At 41.7% G+C, this 22,903-nt stretch overlaps 1 protein-coding gene and 1 pseudogene across 1 annotated transcript; both read left to right on the plus strand.

The window, feature by feature from the left end:
- Positions 1–3,474: 3,474 nt before the first annotated feature.
- LOC148754663 (small EDRK-rich factor 2 pseudogene) lies at positions 3,475–3,794 on the plus strand (annotated as a pseudogene).
- A 1,622-nt stretch (positions 3,795–5,416) lies between these two features.
- On the plus strand, positions 5,417–15,436 carry LOC148754664 (endogenous retrovirus group K member 6 Pro protein-like). The gene is made up of 2 exons (XM_088794761.1): positions 5,417–5,429; positions 14,895–15,436. The coding sequence occupies exons 1-2, from the start codon at positions 5,417–5,419 to the stop codon at positions 15,434–15,436; spliced, it is 555 nt and encodes a 184-aa protein (XP_088650887.1).
- Positions 15,437–22,903: the final 7,467 nt, after the last annotated feature.

Consider the following 22,903-nt stretch of genomic DNA (forward strand, 5'->3'; position numbering starts at 1 on the left):
TACGTACAAAGACTTAACCATGAATGTTACTAGCATACTTATTTGGAATATCCAAAAACTGAAAACAACCTAAATGTCCATCAGTAGCAGAGTGGACAAATTAGTTATGTCCATACAATGGAATACATTTAAGTAATAAAAGGAATGAACTATTGATGATAATGTAACAATGTGGATGAATCTCAAAATAAACATGCTGAGTGAAAAAAGACAGAAAAAAGGTACATAGTGTATGATTTCATTTACATAAAACTAAAAAAATCCAAACTAATCTCCACAGACAGAGGGCAGATTAGTGGTTTTCTGGGGGTCATGTGGTGGGAGTGTGGGGAGAGAAATTACAAAGAGGCACAAGGAAACTTTTGAAGCTGAAGGGTATATTCACTATCTTAATTGTGGTGATGGTTGCATGGGTGTCTACATATGCCAAAATTTATCAAATTGTACATTTTCAATGTGTGCAGTTTATTGTATGTCAATTATTCCACTATAAAAATGTTAAAATTGATAAATATTCATTGTAAAATGAACATGGAGAAGATTGTTTAAGATCAAAATTTCAGTAAAATAAAAATTAATACAAAAAATATTTAAATGTTTTAACATCATTTAGTAGGAAATCAATCAAATAATTAAATTGGGTGAGTTGAGGTCACTCTTAATATACTTTCTCAACAAAAATAATCAGTGAAATATAATTCAAATCTAATGCTTGTACATATAAACAAGAAATCAACATGTCCTTAAGGTCCAAATATCTACTCTATCAAAACGGGTCAAAATGTTAGAATAAAAAGGGTCTATACCCAATTGGGATAATTGAGGTAATATTGAGTTATATACCCTTGAGGAGTTTACAACATAGTTGGAGAAACAAGACTTGTGTATAATAAATCATTATATAATAATTAAATTCTCTATAGAGTATGTAATTCCACTTATAATTCTATTGGGAAATCAGAGAAGTAACAGCTAAAGGAAATCTTTATGGAGGGTTTGGAACTTGACCTGAGCCTGGAAGGATGATGGCACGGACAGAGCAGAAAGGATATGACACCTTAGGAGGGGACAAAGACAGAAATGAGCATGTAGTGTTTGGCGGACAGTATTCAATTTGGCCTGACCAGAGCAATTGGGACCTGTTGGGGGGAATGGAAAATAAGCTTGCATATGTAGGATGGAACTGGGTTATGGATGGTCTTGAACTCAGAAGGAGGTGATTAGATTGGATTCATTAGACAATTCTCAAAGAAGATCTGGCATCATTAAGTTCAATGAGATTAAGCTGAGGGAAACTGGAGTGGGAGAGATTAACTATTACGGTAGACTAAGGTAGTGGTATTAGAAATGTTTAGGAGACAAATTTAAGAAAGATTTTATAGGAGGACTCAACAGGACTTGGAGACAGATTAGACGCTTATTTCCCTCACATTGTTAGTTCTATTCCTTGTCTCCTTGACATTTGATTGATATCTAGTGCTAATTTAACATTTAAGTCTCCTTTCACATCCATATTTAAGAATACAAAGTCATATTTATGTAATCTAAGCCTGCGATCTTCTCTGTTGTATTTTTTTTAATTTTTATTAAATTAATTGGGGTGACATTGGTTAGTAAAATTATATAGGTTTCAAGTGTAAAATTCTATAATACATCATCTACCCAAAAAATCTGAAAACACTTATCTATAAAGATAGATCTTTTCGATCCAATGTATGGTAATGGAAAGAGAACTGACTCTGGGTGGTGAACACACAATGTGATATACACAGATGATGTATTACAGAATTGTACACCTGAAACCTATGTGATTTTACTAACAATTGCCACCCCAATAAACTTAAAGATAAAGAATAGATCTTTTCTATTCTTATTCAAGCGTAATGTATCATCTAATTTTTCCTGATTCATTTATTCAGTATTAAGAATTCTGAATAAAGTTTGGATTCATTAATGTTCTTCGTATAATTGTGTTCTATTATAATCTTATTTCATAATCGGATATACTGTTTATTCTGATTTTCTTTTTATACAAGAGTCATTTTTAAATGGATATGTCAATCTGTAATTTTAAAAACTTTCTTTAGTATTTAAATTTTAATTCTCTGTATTATGCCTTAATAATTTAACATGTATTCTTGTTATTTCTTCTTACTGTTCTTGTACATTCTATACTAAATGTCATCATCAATTACATTTTATATGGTCTTCTGGATGCTTCCTTTGCAAAATAAACAGATTCTTTCTTTTTTTTTTTCTTTTTTTAATTAAATTTATTGGGGTGACAATTGTTAGTAAAATTACATAAATTTCAGGTGTACAATTCTGTATTACATCATCTATAAATCCCATTGTGTGATTCTTGGCACAGAAAGCCTTCTTTTTTTGTGGGATTGCTTAGAGGGTATTTGTGCTTTTGGAGAGAGGAAAAATGAGAGAGCTGGCAGGGCATTTCTCTCTCACTCTGACCCTAACTTGATTTATTCCCAGTGCACAATTGCGTAGAGCATGCTAAACCATATGAGTTATTAATCCTCAACAAGCTAAACAACCAATCTTCACCAAATGGTTACTCTTGCAAGCTTCACAAAAAAGAGTAGTGTTTGAAAAGATCATTTTCAGAAGGAATTTCCAACAAATGTCTAAGCTTTATGATGCTTTATCACACCATCCCATTACCCTCTTTCTACTGCCACCACATCAGCCACTTTGACCTTAAGGTCAAACTCTGTCTTGGATCAAAACAAAACAAAACAAGAACAACAAAACTCTTCCTCAACAGTCTCAAACTCAAACACACCCCCTTCCTATCATTCCCCAATATATCCCCTTTGTCAAGACCCTAGTCATCTCTCCCTTGGACTATTACAACAGCCTTCTAACTTGTCTCCTTGTTTCTGGTCTTGCCTCTGGTCCTTTCTACTCTCCATGCTGCTGTCAGAGTGATTTACCAAAAATGGTCACTTACCAACTTCCCTACTGCCTACAGAAGCAAGTCCATCTGCCTTAGTATGGCATACAAGACCTTTCATGATTTGACTCCTGCCTATTTCTGCAGTCTCATCTCTCACCACTCACTTGCTGTGTACCTTATGGTCTAGTGTAGCCATACTGAATTACTTACATTTCCTGCAACATACCATGCTGTTCCCCTTGACAGGTTTGACCTCCTCACACTGTTTCTTCTGGGTAACTCCTACTCATCCTTCAGAATTCAGTTCAGGCATCACTTTTCCAAAAAGCTTTCCTTTAATCTCTCTTCAGTTGGATTCTATCCAGTTCACTGTGTTCTCAAAACCCTCTGTGCTTGTCATTATCATATTAGTTGTTACAGTATAGTATCACCTTTCTGTTTTGTTTCCTCTCACTCAAATGTGAACTCCTAAAAGGCAGGGACTTTGTCAAATTTATGTCTGTGTTCTGGCACACAGTAGATATGCAAAAATATATTGTTTCAGAGCTGCTGCAATCGCCATGACCTGCGATAACCTGCATGAGCTCGCCTACCAGAATATGAAAAAGCAGAGCTTCTCGATTAAGGGAAAGCACTGAGATGACGCGCTTTCTCCTGCCACCGGGAAGCAGAGGGACTCAGGGATCATGCAGCAGAAGCTGAAAAAGGCAAATGAGAAGAAGGAGGAACCCATGGAGCTTTGTGGTTTCGTGTCAACCCTCTTGCCCTTTGCCTGTGTGCTTGGAACCAGTCCCACTACGTGCTCGAGTTTCCTCTTGTCTTGCTCACAGGTCCCAGCATCAATGGCATGCCCTTTGTTCTGAGTCTGCAGTGGGTCCATTTTCTGCTTCCTTCCCCTCAGGTGTTCTCTCCCCCTGTGCTCAGTGCTTTTTTATTTCTGTGGAGCTCATCCCAAGTACTAAAACTAGCTTTGTAATTCCTTGAAAAAAATGTTTTGTTTCATGAATAGAACATAAAGATGACTACCATATAAGCCTCAGGATTACCACCTCTTATTTGGCTCCTGGGTACCACTTTAAAAAGTCTGGTCACAATCCTTGTTGAGGCACACATATATGTCTGTGAGAATTTTAATCATTTAATCCTAATATCTGCAATAGAAAGATCCTTTTTTTTTCTTCTCAAAATCACATGCTAACCTCAATTCTCTCTACATCATAGTTGGGATCAGCTTTATCTTTGCATTCAACACAATGCTGTCATGTTTCAAAGTTTTGTTATTTGAAACCCTGGGTCCCTTCTCAGACTTTCAATTTCATCTGAAGACACTAATGACTAACAACTAATTGCATTTAATGTGAGTCCCCCCCCCCCGATTTCTGGGAACATTAGTCTCCATCCCTGTGAGCAACTAAATTCCACTGCTTACTGCCCTAAGGCCAAATCCAAGAAAGGTTTTATGGCTCATAAAATTTTCCTGCTGTTTGGAATAGAGGGTACAGAGCCTGGGTATCATAACAGAAACTGTTAATCTGTACATCGGGTATACTTAAGCATGTAAAGCCAATTTATAACATTCTGTGAACTTAAAAGCATCTTTTCAGACCTATTCAAATTGTATTCATGTGGGAGAACTGTGCTCGTAGCTATTTTTAGAGTTTTAGCTCATCTTCCACAAATATGCCAAGGTACCCTCAACAGTGTTAGAAATCAAAAATGTTTCCAAAGAAGTGGGCCAAGGTTCCAATTCCTTCTGATGTGGCAGGGCTGATTACAGAATGCTAATTCTTATTGTGGATTAAGAGGATGGACAGCAGGTCTACCAGCTGTCTAAGAAGGGGAAAAAGAGGTTATTAATCCACTGACTTCAGAGAGAGGATCAGTAGGTGACAGTGAACAGCAGCTCTTGCAAATGTCTGGCAGTAGGAAATCTCATGGGGTGTGGGAGAAGGAAACTGACATTATTGAGAAGTCCCTTTGGTGGGAATACAATATACTGCTACCCTTCTTCAGGATATGCCTTCATCTACTGTCATCTCCTCGCATTCCCTCTCTTCCTTCTCTCTTTCCTTCCTTCCATCCTTCCTTCAATTCTCTCTCTCTCTCTCTCTCTCTCTCTCTCTCTCTCTCTCTCTTTCTCTCTCTCTCTCTCTCTTTCAGTCTCTTTGTTTCTCATCTGTGACCTCTGGGTCATCCATTCCCTGTAATGCATTCCTGCCCTAACAGGTTTTAATTAACAACAAAAATCACACTCAATAATGTGACATGTCCACTACAATTTGGTGGCACAATTGTGTACTATTTCAATAGAAGTACATAAATCATGTTAAAGAAGATAATCACTTCACTCTACTTTTTATTAATCAAAATACACTTGATTATTTGCTTCCAACACTGGGGCTGCATTTGAAGAGAATATCCACAAATATTCAGTGACTTTGAAGATCAAAACTTTTGAACACCATTTATTGGGAAAATTAAAAAATATATTTTGCTATCTAAATGGCGGTCACAGGTGAGCCTCTGTAAATCTCCCCTGAAATTTACAACTAATCGAAAAACTATAACTCCACAAAGGACTCCCTGCACAGCAGACAGGCAAGATGAAGAGGCCAACTACTGAATTCACCTAAAGGGGGCATATCACGCGATCAGGAGAGGAGGAAAGGGACAAGTGCAGAGATGGAGCCACGCAGGTGCAGGACTCAGAACTAGCTCAGTGCTCCGAGCTCGCTGCATCCCGGAAATATCCACAGCTGACAGAGAGGGAAGAACTCAGACTACTAGGGTTCCGCTTAAGGCCCACAGGGCTGAGGGGACAGCATATAACACAGCTGAACCCAACGCTCACAGCTGAGACCTCAGAGAAAAGACTAAGGGAAGAAGGCTGAAAATGATGGTTGAAGCCCTCACTGCCGAGCACAGAATGGAAGCCTTAGGAACTGAGAATAGCCGCCCCATCCCTAAACTCCCAGAGCAAGCCCCGCCCCCACCTGCCCAGTGCTAGAAGTGGAATAGTAGCAGTGTCAAATCAAAAGAACAGCATATTTGCTGTTCTGAGAACTGTGTACCGCAGACACAGATTTCCAACCCAACTGGTACCAGCGAAGGGGAGAGAGCTATGGAGCAAGACCAGCTGTAATGGTGGTCTCCACCATTGCTCTGGGCCACCTCTCACAACTCACCCTGCCTCTGGCCCCACCTACCTGGGTGGATCGATGCAGGAGTAAAAGAACTGCTGAAACACATGGGCTATGAATCTGGTGCAGGAAGAGCTTTGGAACTTCAAAAGCTCTCTGCATACTCACATGGACAATACGCACTGTAACCCAGGCGAACTATTAACAGAGGAGAACCCATCTCCCAGGGAACCCCACCATTGCGTAAGGAGCTGGAATACTACAGAGAAAACATAGCACTACCATGTGAGAGAGAAAAAAAAGCTTCAGTCAGAGAGAAAACAAAACATTCCACCAACAAGTACTAAAAAACAAAAGAAAGACCTCTTCCTATCAACTTATTGCAGAAGCCACTCCTGTAGATGTCCAGGAAGAGAAATAATAAATCAGTAATCACCATGAATAACCAAGGCAACAAGACAACTCAGAAAGAAAGTGAAAAGTCTCCAGAAAAGGAACCTAAAGATATGGAAATATGTGACTTAAATGACAGAGAATTCAACATTGCAGTTCTGAAAAAACTCAACAAGATGCAAGAAAACACAGAAAGAAAGTTTAAAGAACTCAGAAACACAATCAAAGAACACCATGAGCATTTTACGAAAGATTAAAATTTTTAAAAAGAAACAAATAGAATTTCTGAAGATTAAGAACTCAATAGAAGAAATTAAAAATGAAATAATCAGCGTAGGTAGTAGAGTTGACCAGATGGAGGAAAGAATCAGTGACATCAAAGATAGAAACCTGGAAATGACACACATGGAAGAAGAAAGAGACTTGAGACTTAAAAGAAATGAAAGAACTCTACAAGAACTTTCTGACTCCATCAGAAAAAGCAATATAAGAATAACGGGCATACCAGAAGGAGAAGAGAGAGCAGGGAACAGAGAATATATTCAAACAAGTTGTCGATGACAACTTCCCAAACCTGTGGACAAAACTGGATATTAGAATCCAAGAAACAAATAGAACACCAAATTACCTCAACCCAAACAGTCCTTCTCCAGGGCACATTGTATTGAAGCTCTCTGAAATCAACGACAAAGAAGGAATCCTCAAGGCAGCCAGGGAAAAGAATACGGTAACCTACAAAGGAAAACCCATTAGATTATGATCAGATTTCTCAGCAGAAACTCTACAAGCCAGGAGGGAGTGGAACCAAATATTCAAACGATTGAAAGAGAGAAATCATGAGCCAAGAATAATATATCCAGCAAAGATATCCTTTAGCTATGAAGGAGGAATAAAGAACTTTCCAGACATACAGAAGCTGAGGGAATTTTCTAATACACGACCTGCACTACAAGAAATACTAAAGGAGGCTATTCGACCACCATCAACAGGGACAATTTGTGGCAACCAAAACATAAAAAGGGGGAGAGTACACCCCAGTCAGAATGGCTATCATCAACAAGACAAATAGTAACAAGTGTTGGAGAGGCTGTGGAGAAAAAGGAACCCTCATACACTATTGGTGGGAATGCAGACTGGTGCAGCCATCATGGAAGGCAGTGTGGAGGTTCCTCAAAAAATTACGAATAGAATTGCCATATGACCAGCAATACCTCTCCTGGGTATCTACCCCAAAAATCTGAAAACATTTATACATAAAGACACGTGTGCTCCAATGTTCATTGCAGCTTTGTTTACGGTGGCCAAGACATGGAAACAACCAAAATGTCCTTCAATAGACGAATGGATAAAGAAGTTGTGGTATGTATACACAATGGAATACTATTCGGTGGTAAGAAAAGATGATATAGGAACATTTGTGACAACATGGATGGATCTTGAGAGTGTAAAGCTGAGCGAAATAAGTCAGACAGAAAAAGCAGAGAACCATGTGATTTCACTGATATGTGGAATATAAACCAAAAACAACAAAAGAACAAGACAAACAAATGAGAAACAGAAACTCATAGACACAGACAATAGTTTAGTGGTCACCAGAGGGTAAGGTGGGTGCGGGGTGGGTTTGAGGGTAAGGGGGATCAAATATATGGTGATGGAAGGACAACTAACTCTGGGTGGTGAACACACAGAGGGATTTATAGATGATGTAATACAGAATTGTACACCTGAAATCTATGTAATTTTACTAACAATTGTCACCCTAATAAATTTATAAAATAAAATAAAAAGTAGTGGTATATATACACAATGGAATACTATTCGGCGGTAAGAAAAGATGATATAGGAACATTTGTGACAACATGGATGGATCTTGAGAGTATAATGCTAAGTGAAGTAAGTCAGACAGAAAAAGCAGAGAACCATATGATTGCACTGACATGTGGTATGTAAACCAAAAACAACAAAAGAACATGAGAAACAAAAACTCATAGACACAGCAATAGATTATTGGTTACCAGAGGGGAAGGGGGGTGGGGGTGGGAGATGAGGGTAAGGGGGATCAAATATATGGTGATGGAAGGAGAATTGTCTCTGGGTGGTGAACACACAATGGGATTTATAGATGATGTAATACAGAATTGTACAACTGAAATCTATGTAATATTACTAACAATTGTCACCCCAACAAATAAATTTAAAAAAAAGAAAAGAAATGCTAAAGGAGGCTATTCGACCACCATCAACAGGGACAATTTTTGGGAACCAAAACATGAAAAGGCGGAGAGTAAAGGCCTGAACCAGAATATGGGAATGGAAAAAGAAAACGTTGTGAAGAAAATGAATACTCTAAATATCAAACTTTCTTTTACATTAACTTAAGGGTAACCACTCAAAAAAAAATCCAGAACTGAAATATACACCATAATAAAAGAAGAAACAGAGGGAAACATCATAGAATACCACCACACAGAAATAATAGACAACAACAAAAAGGCAAAGAAACAATGGAGACACAGCCTTACCAGAAAACTAAAGATAGAACGAAAGGAAATCCTCACATATCAATAATCACCCTAAATGTAAATGGACTGAACTCACCAATAAAAAGGCACAGAGTAGCAGATTGGATCAAAATACTAAACCCAAACATATGCTGTCTACAAAAGACACATCTCTGCTACAAGGACAAGCATAGACTCAAAGTGAAAGGGTGGAAATTGACACTCCAAGAAAATGGTATCCAGAGAAAATCAGGTGTACCCATACTGATATCAGATGAAACAGACTTTAGGGTGAAAATGATAACAAGAGACAAAGGTGTACATTTCATAATGGTAAAGGGGACTATACAACAAGAAGACATAACAATCATCAATATTTATGTCCCGAATCAGGGACCACCAAATATACCAAGCAACTACTAACAGAACTAAAGGGAGAAATTGACCAAAACACAATTATACTAGGGGACTTAAATACATCGTTGACAGCTATGGATAGATCATCGAAACAGAAAATAAGTAACGAAATAGCAGCCCTAAATGACACATGAGATGAAGTGGACATAATTGACATTTATAAAGCACTTCATCCTAAAACATCAGACTATACATTTTTTTCTAGTCTACATGTAACATTTTCAAGGATAGACCATATATTGGGACATAAAATCAGCCTCAGCAAATTTAAGAAGATTGACATCATACCAAGCATATTCTCTGATCACAAGGCTTTGAAATTGGATATGAACTGCAAAGAAAAAAGTAGGAAAAAACACATATACATGGAGATTAAATAACATACTTTTAAAGAACGACCAGGTCAAAGAAGAAATTAAAGGAGAGATCAAAAGATACTGAGAAACAGGGGGCTGGCCCGGTGGCTCAGGCGGTTCGAGCTCCATGCTCCTGTTTCGGAAGGCTGCTGGTTCGATTCCCACATGGGCCAGTGGGCTGTCAACTCCTCGAGTCCTGAAAGGGATGGTGGACTCTGCCCCCTGCAACTAAGATTGAACGTGGCACCTTGAGCTGAGCTGCCTCCCTGATTGCTCAGTTGGTTGGAGTGCGTCCTCTCTACCACAAGGTTGCCAGTTCGACTCCTGCAAAGGATGGTGGGCTGTGCCCCGTGCAACTAGAAACAGCAACTGGACCTGGAGCTGAGCTGCTCCCTCACAACTAAGACTGAAAGGACAACAACTTGAAGCTGAACGGCACCCTCCACAACTAAGATTGAAAGGACAACAAATTGACTTGGAAAAAAGGCCTGGAAGTACACACTGTTCCCCAATAAAGTCCTGTTCTGCTTCCCCAATAAAATCTTAAAAAAAAAAAAAAGAGAGAGAGAGAGATACATAGAAACAAGTGACAATGAAAATACATCCTACCAAAATTTTTGGGATGCATTGAAAGCAGTTTTAAAAGGGAAAAATATATCATTACAGGCCTATCTCAAGAAACAAAAAAAATCCCAAATAAATAACCTCATGTTACACCTTAAAGAACTAGAAAAAGAAGAACAAGTGACTCCTAGGTCAGCAGAAGAAAGGAAATAACAAAAATCAGAGCAGAACTAAATGAAATAGAGAACAAAAGGACAATAGAAAAACTGAATGTGACAAAGAGCTGGTTCTTTGAGAAGATTAACAAAATTGACAAACCCTTGGATAGACTCACTAATATAAAAAGAGAGAAGACACTAATTAACAAAATCAGAAATGGAAAAAGGAAAGTTATCACGGACACCACAGAAATACAAAGGATCATCCAAGAATACTATGAAGGACTATATGCCACCAATTCAATAACCTAGAAGAAATGGACAAGTTCTTAGAACATATAGTCTTCCTAGGCTGAACCATAAAAAACTGGAAAATCTAAACAGACCGGTCACCAGTAAGGAAATTGAATCAGTCATCCAAAACCTTCCAAAAAGCAGAATACTACTCGGGGGTAAGAAAAGATGATATAGGAACAAATGTGGCAACATGGGTGGATCTTGAGAGTATAATCCTAAGCAAAATAAGTCAGACAGAAAAATCAGAGAACCATGTGATTTCACTGATGTGTGGTATATAACCAAATACAGCAAAAAAAACAAGACAAATAAATGAGAAACAAAAACTCAAAGACACAGACAATAGTTTAGTGGTTACCAGAGGTGCAAGGGGGTGGGGGTGAGAGATGAGGGTAAGGGGGATCAAATATATAGTGATGGAAGGAGAACTGACTCTGGGTGGTGAACACACAGTGGGATTTATAGATGATGTAATACAGAATTGTACACCTGAAATCTATGTAGTTTTACTAACAATTGTCACCCCAATAAATAAAAGGAAATAAATAAATAAAAGGGCAGTGTTCCTTGAAAAATAATCTATAGGTTATCTGCACCAGAATTATGCAGGATGCTTATTAAAATTTCAGATTCCTAAATTCCATCCCACTCTTGAAACAGAGTTCTGGGTATGGAGCCAGGAGATCTACATTTTTAACATGCCCTCTAGGCAGTTCTGTTTTGCAGTAAAGGTTAGAAACTAATGATTCAGAAAGTACCTAATAATGGCCTTCAATTGTTTGGAAGGGCTTTTAAATGGAAAAAGGAAAAGAGTAATTTTGAGTTGCTCAAAAAAGGAAAAAAACTGTTTTGTGTTGCTCAGGAAAGCAGAATTTAAACTATATATGAAAGCAATAGCAAAAAGTGTTCAAATATGAGGAAGATATTTTTTAAACAGTAAAACATAGTAGCAATCAGTAGACGTAACTGTCTTGCAAAATAACCAATTTTCCATCCCTGGAAGTGTTCCTATAAAGAGGATAGAGGGCTCTCTTTTTTTTTTTTTTTTTTTTTTTTTTTTTTTTTTTTAGAGGGCTCTCTTTAAAGGATAACCTAGTGGGGATTCTTGTAGGAGCCTGACTCAGAGAAACTATGCTATCCGGCAGCACATGACCTAATTCCTGGAACCATCAGTTTGCCCTTAAAAGGTCACGTCTCTGATAAGTAAAGCTCCTTCCTCATTCCGCTCTCTCCTTCCTCATTCACTCCCCGCCCAGTTTACCCTAACCCATATAATCTTGTAGCCGCAATAAAAAATTTGAGGCTTGATCAGAACTTTGTCTTGCCTCCATTTCTTCGCGCCTCCTATTTTCTCTTTTCAGGATGTCTCCCTTCGGTCCCTGTTGAATGCCCCGCTGGTCAGGGCATTTCTGGCGCCTAACGTGGGGCCCGAAGATCCCAGACCCCTTGAAAAACTGTCTGCCTTAAGTCCGGCCGTGCGCGTTGCTGAGTCTCCGCGCGATTTTACCGCGCGAGCCTGACTCGTTTCCTGATCTCTGCGGATACAAGCCGATCCGTGAGCCTGATCTGATAGAGGTAAGCAGACAGACGAAAATAGATGTTTTGGGATGATTTTAGATTTAATATTACCCCTCGGTCGAATGAATGTGTGAATGAGTGATAGTTCCACGACTTCTCATCACGGAGCTTGCTTGGGCCCTAATCTGTGGTTCCGGTTCTGTCATACGGCATAAGGGCGACTGGACTCTGGTCCACCAGTTCGGGGGTTTATACCGAAGCGCCTTAGCTAAGACAGATTTAGTCCCGCGAGGGTCACGGCCAGATGGGCATCTGATTGTTTCACTTGTTGATTGAAGGGCCGACAAGGGGACCATGGGTCAGACATTAAGTTCTCATGAACTGTTCATTTCTGGGTTAAAGAGTTCCCTCAAGGTGAGTGGAATTAAGGCTAGAAAAAAGGATCTCCGTGAATTTTTCGAGTTTCTGACAGATATTTGTCCCTGGTTCCCCCAAGAAGGAATGATTGATATTAGAATTTGAAAGCGCGTTGGCGATGCGTTCCAAGACTTTTATAAAGCCTTTGGGCCTGAAAAGGTCCCCGTTTCTACTTTTACTTACTGGAATCTCATAAATGACGTCCTCAGGGTTCACTCCCATGACCCGGATGTTAGAGAAGTTATAAAAAAGGGGGAGAGCCTCTTAAAGGAATCGTCCTGTCCCCCGTCAGAAAATGACTCCGTGTCTATAGATATTCCTATTACTGACCCTAAGCCCAAGCCCTGTCTCGAGGAAGGCCCTACCAAAATTCGGCTGAACCCCCTAGTCATCCCTCATTAAGACTTTATCCCTGCCTTAAAAACCTTCCCCAAGATTCAGACACAACCCTCCCTCCCGAGGACCAGGCTACCCTTGAGGATGCGGCCGCTCGTTACCATCAGAAGGACCCCTCTGTATCGTCTCCTCCACCCTTCCGGCCACCTCCTTATATCATCCCTCAACACCCTCCATTCCTCGCTCCCATTGTCCACGGTCCCCCTTCTACTATTCCTCACTCCATTCCCCCTACTCAAACAGCCGCTTCCCTAACACAACAGATTACCTCTCTTCGAGAGGCCCTCCAGGAAAAACGCCAACACATTAGTCTTCTCAAAGAACTCCGTGCCCTCGAGGCTGAACTCGCTGCACTCTCTGGGCTGCCCTTTTCCCCCCGTCTACCCCTAAAACGAGCTCCTAAACAAAAACCTGTCCTCGCCTTTCCGGTCACTCGCAGACAGGCTGCAGAGGTAGGTCCCTATACTCAGACCCCTGAGGACCCCCAAGAGGAGGATACCGCGGAGGGGTCCAATAATGAAGCTGAGGAACAGGATAACCCCCCCTCAGAGGAAGAGGCGGGGCCCCTAAGAGACAGACAGCGCTACCGCCCTTTAAACATTAAATATTTAAAAGACTTAAAGGCTGCGGTCCACACTTATGGCCCTGTGGCTCCTTTCACGGTAGCCTTGCTGGAAAGCCTCACCGACCGTTGGCTGACGCCAAATGATTGGTTCACTTTAGCTCACGCCGCCCTGTCTGGCGGTGATTTTGTTTTATGGTGCACAGAGTATGCGGAAAACGCACGAAAAATGGCTGAACGAAATACTCAGAGCCAGTCCTCCCGCTCCTAGACTAGAGATCGCCTTCTCGGCCGACTGCCCTATAACACCAATGAGACTCAGGCCGCCTTCCCCCCAGGCTTGTTAGCTCAGGTCCAAAATGCCGGCCTCAAGGCCTGGCGTAAACTCCCACCCAAAGGGCCCGCCAGCACCTCCTTGGCCAAAATCCATCAAGGGCCTGACGAATCCTATTGCGATTTCATCAGCCACCTAACTGAGGCTGCCGAGCACTTAATTGGAAAAGAAGAGTCAGATAGCGCCTTTATTAAACATCTTGCATTTGAAAATGCCAATGCCACCTGCCAAGATGCCATCTGCCCCCATCGCAATGGCTCCCTCTCAGACTATATTAAACTTTGTTCTGGTGTCGGGGCGTCTCACGCCATCGGTCTAGCCATTGGAGCCGCACTAAAAAGCTTCACACAGGACAATCAAAAATCCTGTTACAATTGTAAACAGCCTGGTCATTTTGTCCGGGAATGCCCTATAGACAAACAGCCCCGTCAGCCACCTTCCACTATCTGTCCTCACTGTAAACGCGGCAAACATTGGGCTAGAGACTGTCACTCCAAGGTAGATGCTATGGGTAACCCAATTCCCCCCAGGTCGGGAAACCCCCAACGGGGCCAGCCCCTGGCCCCAAGTCCCCAGAACAAACCAGGGGCAATACGGTTTGTTCCTCAGTCCCAGTCTCCATTACCTCCCTCTGCAGAGCCACCCCAGGCAGTGCAGGATTGGACCTCTTGTCCCCCACCCCAACATTATTAACCCCTGATCAAGGCATACAACTCCTCCCTACCAATGCCCATGGGCCTCTACCACCCAATACCTTCGGGCTAGTCCTTGGGTGCGGTAGTTCAGCTCTAGCGGGGATTAATATTATCCCGGGAGTAATTGACCAAGATTACACGGGGATCATTACTCTCCTGGCCTCAACGCCTAACGGGCCGGTTACTATTCAACAAGGCCAGAGAATAGCTCAACTTATTTTACTTCCCTTAGATTCCTCCACTAAGTCTAACCTCCCTCACCCCAGACTACACTCTGCCTTTGGGGCCTCGGATACCTACTGGATACAACAAATTACCCCTTACAGACACCTACTCACCCTAAAATTAGACAATAAACCCTTTGAAGGACTCATTGACACTGGGGCTGACGCTACGGTCATCACCTCTCACTTCTGGCCTGCCTCGTGGCCTACCACTGTTGCCTCCACCCATCTAAAGGGCATCGGTCAGTCTACTAACCCTAGACAGAGTACAAAACTTCTCACTTGGGCAGACAGTGAAGGTAATACTGGCCACGTCCAACCTTATATCATCCCATGGCTGCCCGTTAACCTCTGGGGACGTGATATACTTTCCCAGTTAAAGCTTATCATGTGTAGCCCCAATGAAGTAGTCACACAACAAATGCTCAACCAAGGCTTTGTCCCAGGACAGGGGCTTGGAAAGTCGGGACAAGGCATCAAACATCCCATAACTGTTATAACCAACAATAATCGGACAGGTCTGGGACATCCCGACCAAAATTTCTCCTAGCGGCCATTGACTTCCCTGTACCCCATGCAGACAAAATAAGATGGAAATCGGATGAGCCTGTATGGGTAGACCAATGGCCACTTAATTCAGAAAAACTCACAGCCGCCACACAGTTAGTACAGGAACAACTGGCGGCCGGCCATCTTGAGCCTACTACCTCCCCGTGGAACACTCCTATATTTGTTATTAAAAAAAAGAGTGGAGCCTGGAGACTTCTCCAAGACCTCCGTGAAATTAATAAAACTATGTTTGCCATGGGGGCCCTTCAACCTGGCCTCCCTTCCCCTGTTGCCATACCAGCCAATCACTCCAAAATTATTATTGATCTAAAAGACTTCTTTTTCACCATTCCCCTCCATCCCCACGACAAAGAGAGATTTGCCTTTAGTCTCCTAGTCATTAATTTCAAAGGACCCATGCCTCGCTATCAATGGAAGGTCCTTCCACAAGGCATGGCCAATAGCCCTACACTTTGCCAAAAATTTGTGGCCCAAGCAGTTGACCCTCTTCGTACACGGTGGCCCTCTATTTACATTATCCATTACATGGATGACATCCTTTTGGCCGGGCCATCCTCCGAAAAGGTTCTCCAATGCTGCCTAGAACTTACTAAAAATCTTGCCCAATTTGGTCTCCAAATCGCTCCTAACAAGATTCAAATACAAGATCCCTACTATTATCTTGGCTTCGAGCTCAATTCCAATCTTATTACCACTCAAAAGATTGTGCTAAAAACATCCCATCTCCGTACGCTCAATGATTTTCAAAAATTCTTGGGAGACATTAACTGGCTCCGGCCATATCTCAGGCTCACTACAGGACAGTTAAAACCATTATTTGATATCTTACAGGGAAATCCTGACCCTCTCTCTCCGCGTTTGCTTACTCCAGAAGCTCACCAGTCCCTTTAAATAATACAATTAGCCATTGAACAACAACAGATTAAACACATCTTACCACCAACCCTTCTCGCTTATCATATGTGCCACCCCTCACTCTCCAACGGCGGTACTATGGCAAGAGGCCCCCCTATTGTGGATTCATTTACCCTCTTCGCCCGCCAAGGTTCTTACTCCCTATCCCACATTAACAGCCAACATCATCCAAATAGGGAGAGAAAAGAGTCGATTACATTTCGGAAAAGATCCTAATCGGATCATCCTCCCTTATACTAAAAATCAAATTGATTGGCTCATGCAAAATGATGATAATTGGACAGTGGTACTTTCTTCCTTTCCGGGTACTATAGACAACCATTACCCTGCCAATAGATTGCTCCAATTTACACGAGTTCACCCATTTGTTTTTCCAAAAATTACCAGTGCCAAGCCCCTATTAGCGGCTGCCTTAGTCTTCACTGACGGCTCCTCCAACGGTCAGGCTGCCTATGTTATCAATGGCCACACCTTTACAGTCCCCTCACCCTATCAATCTGCACAGCTAGTTGAACTGTTTGCTATCCTACAGGTTTTTATCCAACTCCCAGATACTCCATTTAACCTATATACAGACAGTGCTTATATCGCCTTCTCCCTCCCCCTTCTAGAGACTGTGCCCTACATCAAACCCTCCAGCAATGCAGTCCCTCTTTTCTGCCGTCTTCAACGGCTCATTACCTCAAGACATCACCCCTTCTTTGTCGGCCATTTACGGGCCCATTCCGACCTTCTTGGCCCTTTAACTCAGGGCAACACCCTTGCAGACGCCGGCACCCGACTCGTCCTCCCCGTTCTCACCGACCCCCTAACCAAAGCTCAACAGTGTCACGCCCTCCATCAATTAAATGCCCGCACACTCCGCCTAATGTTCAAAATTACTAGGGATCAGGCCAGGGAAATAGTCAAGAGCTTCCCTGGATGTGTTACCCTTCTCCCAACACCCCACTTAGGGGTCAATCCTCGGGGAATTCTCGCCAATGAAATCTGGCAAATGGATGTTACCCATATCCCAGAGTTCGGGTCCCTCAAATATGCTCATGTCACCATCGATACTTACAGTGGGTTTATCTTCTCCAGCCTCCATACAGGAGAAGCTACAAAAAATGTTATTGCCCATGTCCTCCAGTGTCTAACTGTACTTGGAAAGCCCCAAAAGATAAAAACTGATAATGGCCCCGGGTACATTTCCCAGGCCTTTAAACAGTTTTGCGGCCAATTTCAGATTCAACATGTCACTGGTATCCCGTATAATCCCCAGGGACAAGGAATTGTTGAACGAGCTCATCAAACCTTAAAAAACACCTTATATAAACTCAAAACATCCACTTCCTACCCCACTAAAGGTTCTCCTCGTAATATTCTAAATCACGCCCTGTTCGTCCTCAATTTTCTACAACTAGATGACCAGGGTAACTCCGCTGCAGACCGCCTTTGGCGTCAAAAAACAAAACATCAATACGCCAAGGTCATGTGGAGAGATCCCCTCACGGCAAAATGGAACGGGCCCGACCCAGTTCTCATCTGGGCGCGAGGATCTGCCTGCATATATGATACCCAAGAAAACAATCCCCGTTGGCTACCCGCTCGTCTGGTTAAACCCATTATCCCCCCTATCACTAATCCATCACCACCAGGGACTTAATCCCTGAGAGATTTCCTTTCTTTTTTTCTTCCACAGATGTTACACCCAACCATTCTCGTTGGATATCTACTCCTGATAACTTCTTGCGTTTTGGCTGGCTATTGTTAATTCCACTGCTCCTGCCTGCCCCGCTCCTAATCATGTTTTCATCTGCGGCAACGGCCTGGCCTTCATGGCCCTCCCCACCAATTGGACTGGCCTCTGTGCACTGGCTTTTCTCTTGCCAGATATAGATATTCTACCCGGAGATCAGTCACTTCCTATACCAGCCCTTGATCTTTTCCCTGGATGACAAAAACGGGCTCTCGCATTTATTCCCCTTATGGCAGGACTAGGTATAACCGCCGCTATGGCCACAGGTGCTGCCGGGGTAGGAGTGTCCGTAGACACTTATCAACGGCTCTCTCTCCAACTTATTGATGATGTTACCACACTATCAGATACTATTAATGACCTTCAAGACCAGGTCGATTCCTTAGCAGAAGTGGTACTCCAAAACAGACGAGGGCTTGATCTTCTAACGGCGGAACAAGGGGGGATCTGTTTAGCTTTACAGGAACGATGCTGCTTCTATGCCAACAAATCCAGCATAGTGCGAGACAAGGTCAAGAGACTCCAAGAAGATCTTCTTCAACGCAAAAAACAACTTCTTGACAACCCCTTTCTAACCAGTTTTAATGGTCTCTTGCCTGTCCTCCTCCCCATCCTTGGTCCCATTCTAGGATTACTCCTACTTGTCTCCCTCGGACCTTGGGCATTTAATAAACTGACAGGATTCATCAAACAACAAATAGACAACATTTTGGCCAAACCTATCCATATTCATTATCAACGTCTGGCCACAAATGACCATTCGGAAGGTAATCATACGGGCTCCAGCTATATAAACTTGTAGCAGACACGGTGGCTGAAAACGTGTCGGCCCGATCTAAAGGGCTTGAGCACCTGACGGCTGCAGCGACTGGGTACTGCAAGGGAGGGTCCCAACTGACCCAATTTCAGCTCTCCCTGAACTCATGTCCAGACTACTTAGGGGTTGGTGCCTAAGTCAAAACAATTGCCTCACCCCTGGTCCAAAAAAGACACCAGAGGCTACGCCTTGCGCGTTATTCGGGCCGTCTGAGACCTCTGAGTCCCCGTCTTGGTTAAGGCTCACTCTCTTAAAAAGATAAAGAGAGAGGAGAAGTAGGAGCCTGACTCAGAGAAACTATGCTATCCGGCAGCACATGACCTAATTCCTGGAACCGTCAGTTTGCCCTTAAAAGGTCACGTCTCTGATAAGTAAAGCTCCTTCCTCATTCCGCTCTCTCCTTCCTCATTCACTCCCCGCCCAGTTTACCCTAACCCATATAATCTTGTAGCTGCAATAAAAAATTTGAGGCTTGATCAGAACTTTGTCTTGCCTCCATTTCTTCGCGCCTCCTATTTTCTCTTTTCAGGGTGTCTCCCTTCGGTCCCTGTTGAATGCCCCGCTGGTCGGGGCAGATTCTTACATTGAGCGGAAGTTTTAACAAAGTGATTTCTTGAGTCCCTGTAGTTCTAGCTTGTACATTTAAAGAATTTATACAAGCTTCAAACCATTTAAGATTATGCCATGGCCTCCAAAGTTGATAATCTGGTCTCTTTGATCATTCCTTTACTTAGCATTCATTTGTGACAACTAATGTATGCTGAACACTGTGCTTGTCTGTAGAGATAGAATGGCAAATTCAAATTTTGGTTTGGGGAACTTTCTGGGGTTTTTTGCCTGAATATTATTGATCTATGGTTGGTTGAATCCATGAATGTGAAACCTGTGGATACAGAGGGCCAACTATACATTAAGTGAGAAGAGAATCTAGGACAAATCCCTGTGAAAACAAACAACTAACCTACCAGATGAAAAAAAAAGTGCCTGCAAAGAACCCTGAAAATGTCCAGATTTTTTATTCATTTGTTTGTGTTGTTTTATATTTCTTTTTGTGAGCCACTGAATTCTAATAATGATATGGTGTACATTAAGATGCACTCATCCCATTTGACTAATTGGTTTTCTGATAATTTCCTTAGTAAACAGAACAGTCTCTTGCTCTGACTTTCAGCAGCAATGTTCTGTAACCCTACTTGCTTATCTAGTGTCCAACTAGCTTTTATCTCTGATGCAAAGTTTCTTATGACTACCACCTGCTTTCTGATTACTACCTCACAGCCATCTTTCATATTTGTTAATTGAATAGTGAATCCATAAAATGGGGACTCTGGCATCCACTGTTGTTAGTATTAAAAGGGATAACTATGTACCAAGTATAATGCCAAATATAATAGATTTGTTGTATGTTTCTCGCAAACAATAAATTACTCTAATAGATTTTAAATGTGAACTAGTTGCATAACATCTTTTAAAAGATGTTTCTAATACTTAAAGTGAAGAATAATGTAAAAATATGTAGAACATTTGACAATCTTGGTATCTCCATTTGTCTCACACTCTACATCTAATTTTGTTCCTTCAAAATTTACTCCAAATCCAAGAACGTTCCACTATCCTGTTCCAAACTACCATCATCTCTGACCTAGATTATTGCAATAGCACATAACAGGTCTCCCTATTTCCTGTTTCCAGTTTTCCCCCCCTATAGTCCTTTGTCAACACAGTAGCCAGAGTGATTCGTATTTAAAACATAACTCAAATCACCACTTTACTCCTCTGTTCAAAACCCTGCAAATGGTTTCCCATCTTAGTCACATAAAAAACCAAAAAAAAATTTTGTTTTATTAAATTTATTGGGGTGACAATTGTTAGTAAAATTACATAGATTTCAGGTGTACAATTCTGTATTACATCATCTATAAATCCCATTGTGTGTTCATCAGCCAGAGTCAGTTCTCCTTCCATCACCATATATTTGATCCCCCTTACCAGAGGATAAGGAGGGTGGGGGGTGGGGGGTGGGAGATGAAGGTAAGGGGGGGATGAAGGTAAGGGAGCCAAAAATTTTATGATGGCTCCTTCAGACCCATAAACAAGTTTCTATTTTCTGCTCGTCTACTCTGATGTCATGTTCCTTTACTTTCCCCTCTCTCTCACTCTACTCAGTCTACTTTAATCTGTTCTCCAAATGCACTAGCTACTCTCCCAACCTCAGGGCCTTTGTCTTTGGTTATTTACTTTCCCTGTGACACTCGTCTATCAGATTCCTCCATAGCTGAAGCCTTCTTCTCTTTCAGGCCTTTGTTCAAATGTCACTTTTCATCAAGGTGTTTCCTAACCACCCTATTTAATACTACAACCTCCCCCCCACACACACAGCTTCCTGTACTTCCTCATTATATATATTTTTCCCCATAGCACTTTTCACTTATAAATGTATTTTATTTACTTGTTTTGCTTATAGCCCATCTGCCCTCACTTGAATGTAAGCTCCATGAGGGCAGGGATTTTTTGTTCTTTATTCACTGCTATATCCACACAACTTATAACAGTATCTGGCTGAATATGTATTTGTTGAATGAATGAATGAATGAATGAATGAAGCACATGAAGCGATGTTTTTGGCTGAGAACATTCCTTTCTATATATCTTAATATGGAAATAACATTCTCTAGGTTCTTCTTTCCCTTTACCACTAGGCATCCTTTACCACTAGGCATTCTTAAGCATATTTCTGAAAATCATCCAAAAGTTTAATAAGACCAGACACAGCACCTTGATTGCTTTTAGACATTGACTATGTGGAGCATCTAACAACTGTGAACTATAATGTACTCTGTTCACATATTTGCTTCTGATGGCAATCCAAGGTGCTAATTTCTGTCTCTATTGTAACCAAATAGTTTGTCCACCTGGTGCTGCAAATACCCAATTAAGCTGACACTGGGGGCTGTGAAAGAAAGTGGTGTTGATTGTATAGTGTTACACAGTGGAGAGCGCGCAGCTTGTGCTAGAAAAACATGAACTCTCCAATGGTTTACAGGCAAGAGGTTTTATGGAGCAAAAATGATAAGTTGGGCGGCTGGTTACCTCAGTTGATTGGAGCGCTTGCTCTTAACAACAGGTCTGCTGGTTGGATTCCCACATGGGCCAATGGGCTGTGCCCTCCACAACTAGAATGAAGACAACGACTTGAGCTGAGCTGCTGCTGAGCTGCCTGCCGGTGGGCAGCCTGATGGCTCAGTTGGTTAGAGCAGGTCTCTTAGTGACAGGGTTGCCGGTTGGATTCCCGCATGGGATGGCTCCTGGAAAAAACAGTTACCCAATAAAAATTAAAAAAAAAATCATAAGTCATCATGAGTAAGGGGTTTGGGTTCATGGGTGAAACTGATTGGTCAAGAGTGAAGTAAGGGCAGTAAATCCTGATTTCAGGTTTAAGGTCAGCTGTGGCAGGCATCCCTCAGTCTGGTTTCATGGGAATGTGGTCAGGGGGTCATTTGGCTTTAGGGCTCAGGAGCTGAAGTACAACTTAGGGCATGATGTTATCTTCAAGCTTAACAAAACCCACACCTTGTGACCATTAGTCAGGGCCTGGCCATCATTTCTTGCTGCCTTAGGGATTAATAAATGTAAGGGAAAGGGCTGAGGGAATGCTGTAAAGATACTGAATTAGAGTGCAGAAGCTACATGTTAAATCAAAATCATACATTAAATCAGGATCCTCACTTTCATTATAGTATTTTGTCTTCCTATATTAATATTAACAAATAAAATGTGCAATTGTAGTTTTACAACTGTACCATCTCTAAGGGAATCTGTGCCACTGATTCCCTCTCATTCTGAAGTATACACACCCAGAGACTCTGCTGTCTATTACTTCCGGATACAGAACAACGGAAATTTCTGGGAGCTGAATTCCTGTTCAAGGGGTACAGTTCTATCATTCACTAACTATTTCTTTCTTTCTTTTTTTTTTT

The sequence above is a fragment of the Rhinolophus sinicus genome, chromosome 18 (genome assembly GCF_057876585.1).
Source record: "Rhinolophus sinicus isolate RSI-liver-muscle chromosome 18, RSI-T2T, whole genome shotgun sequence".
Lineage (NCBI taxonomy): Eukaryota > Metazoa > Chordata > Mammalia > Chiroptera > Rhinolophidae > Rhinolophus > Rhinolophus sinicus.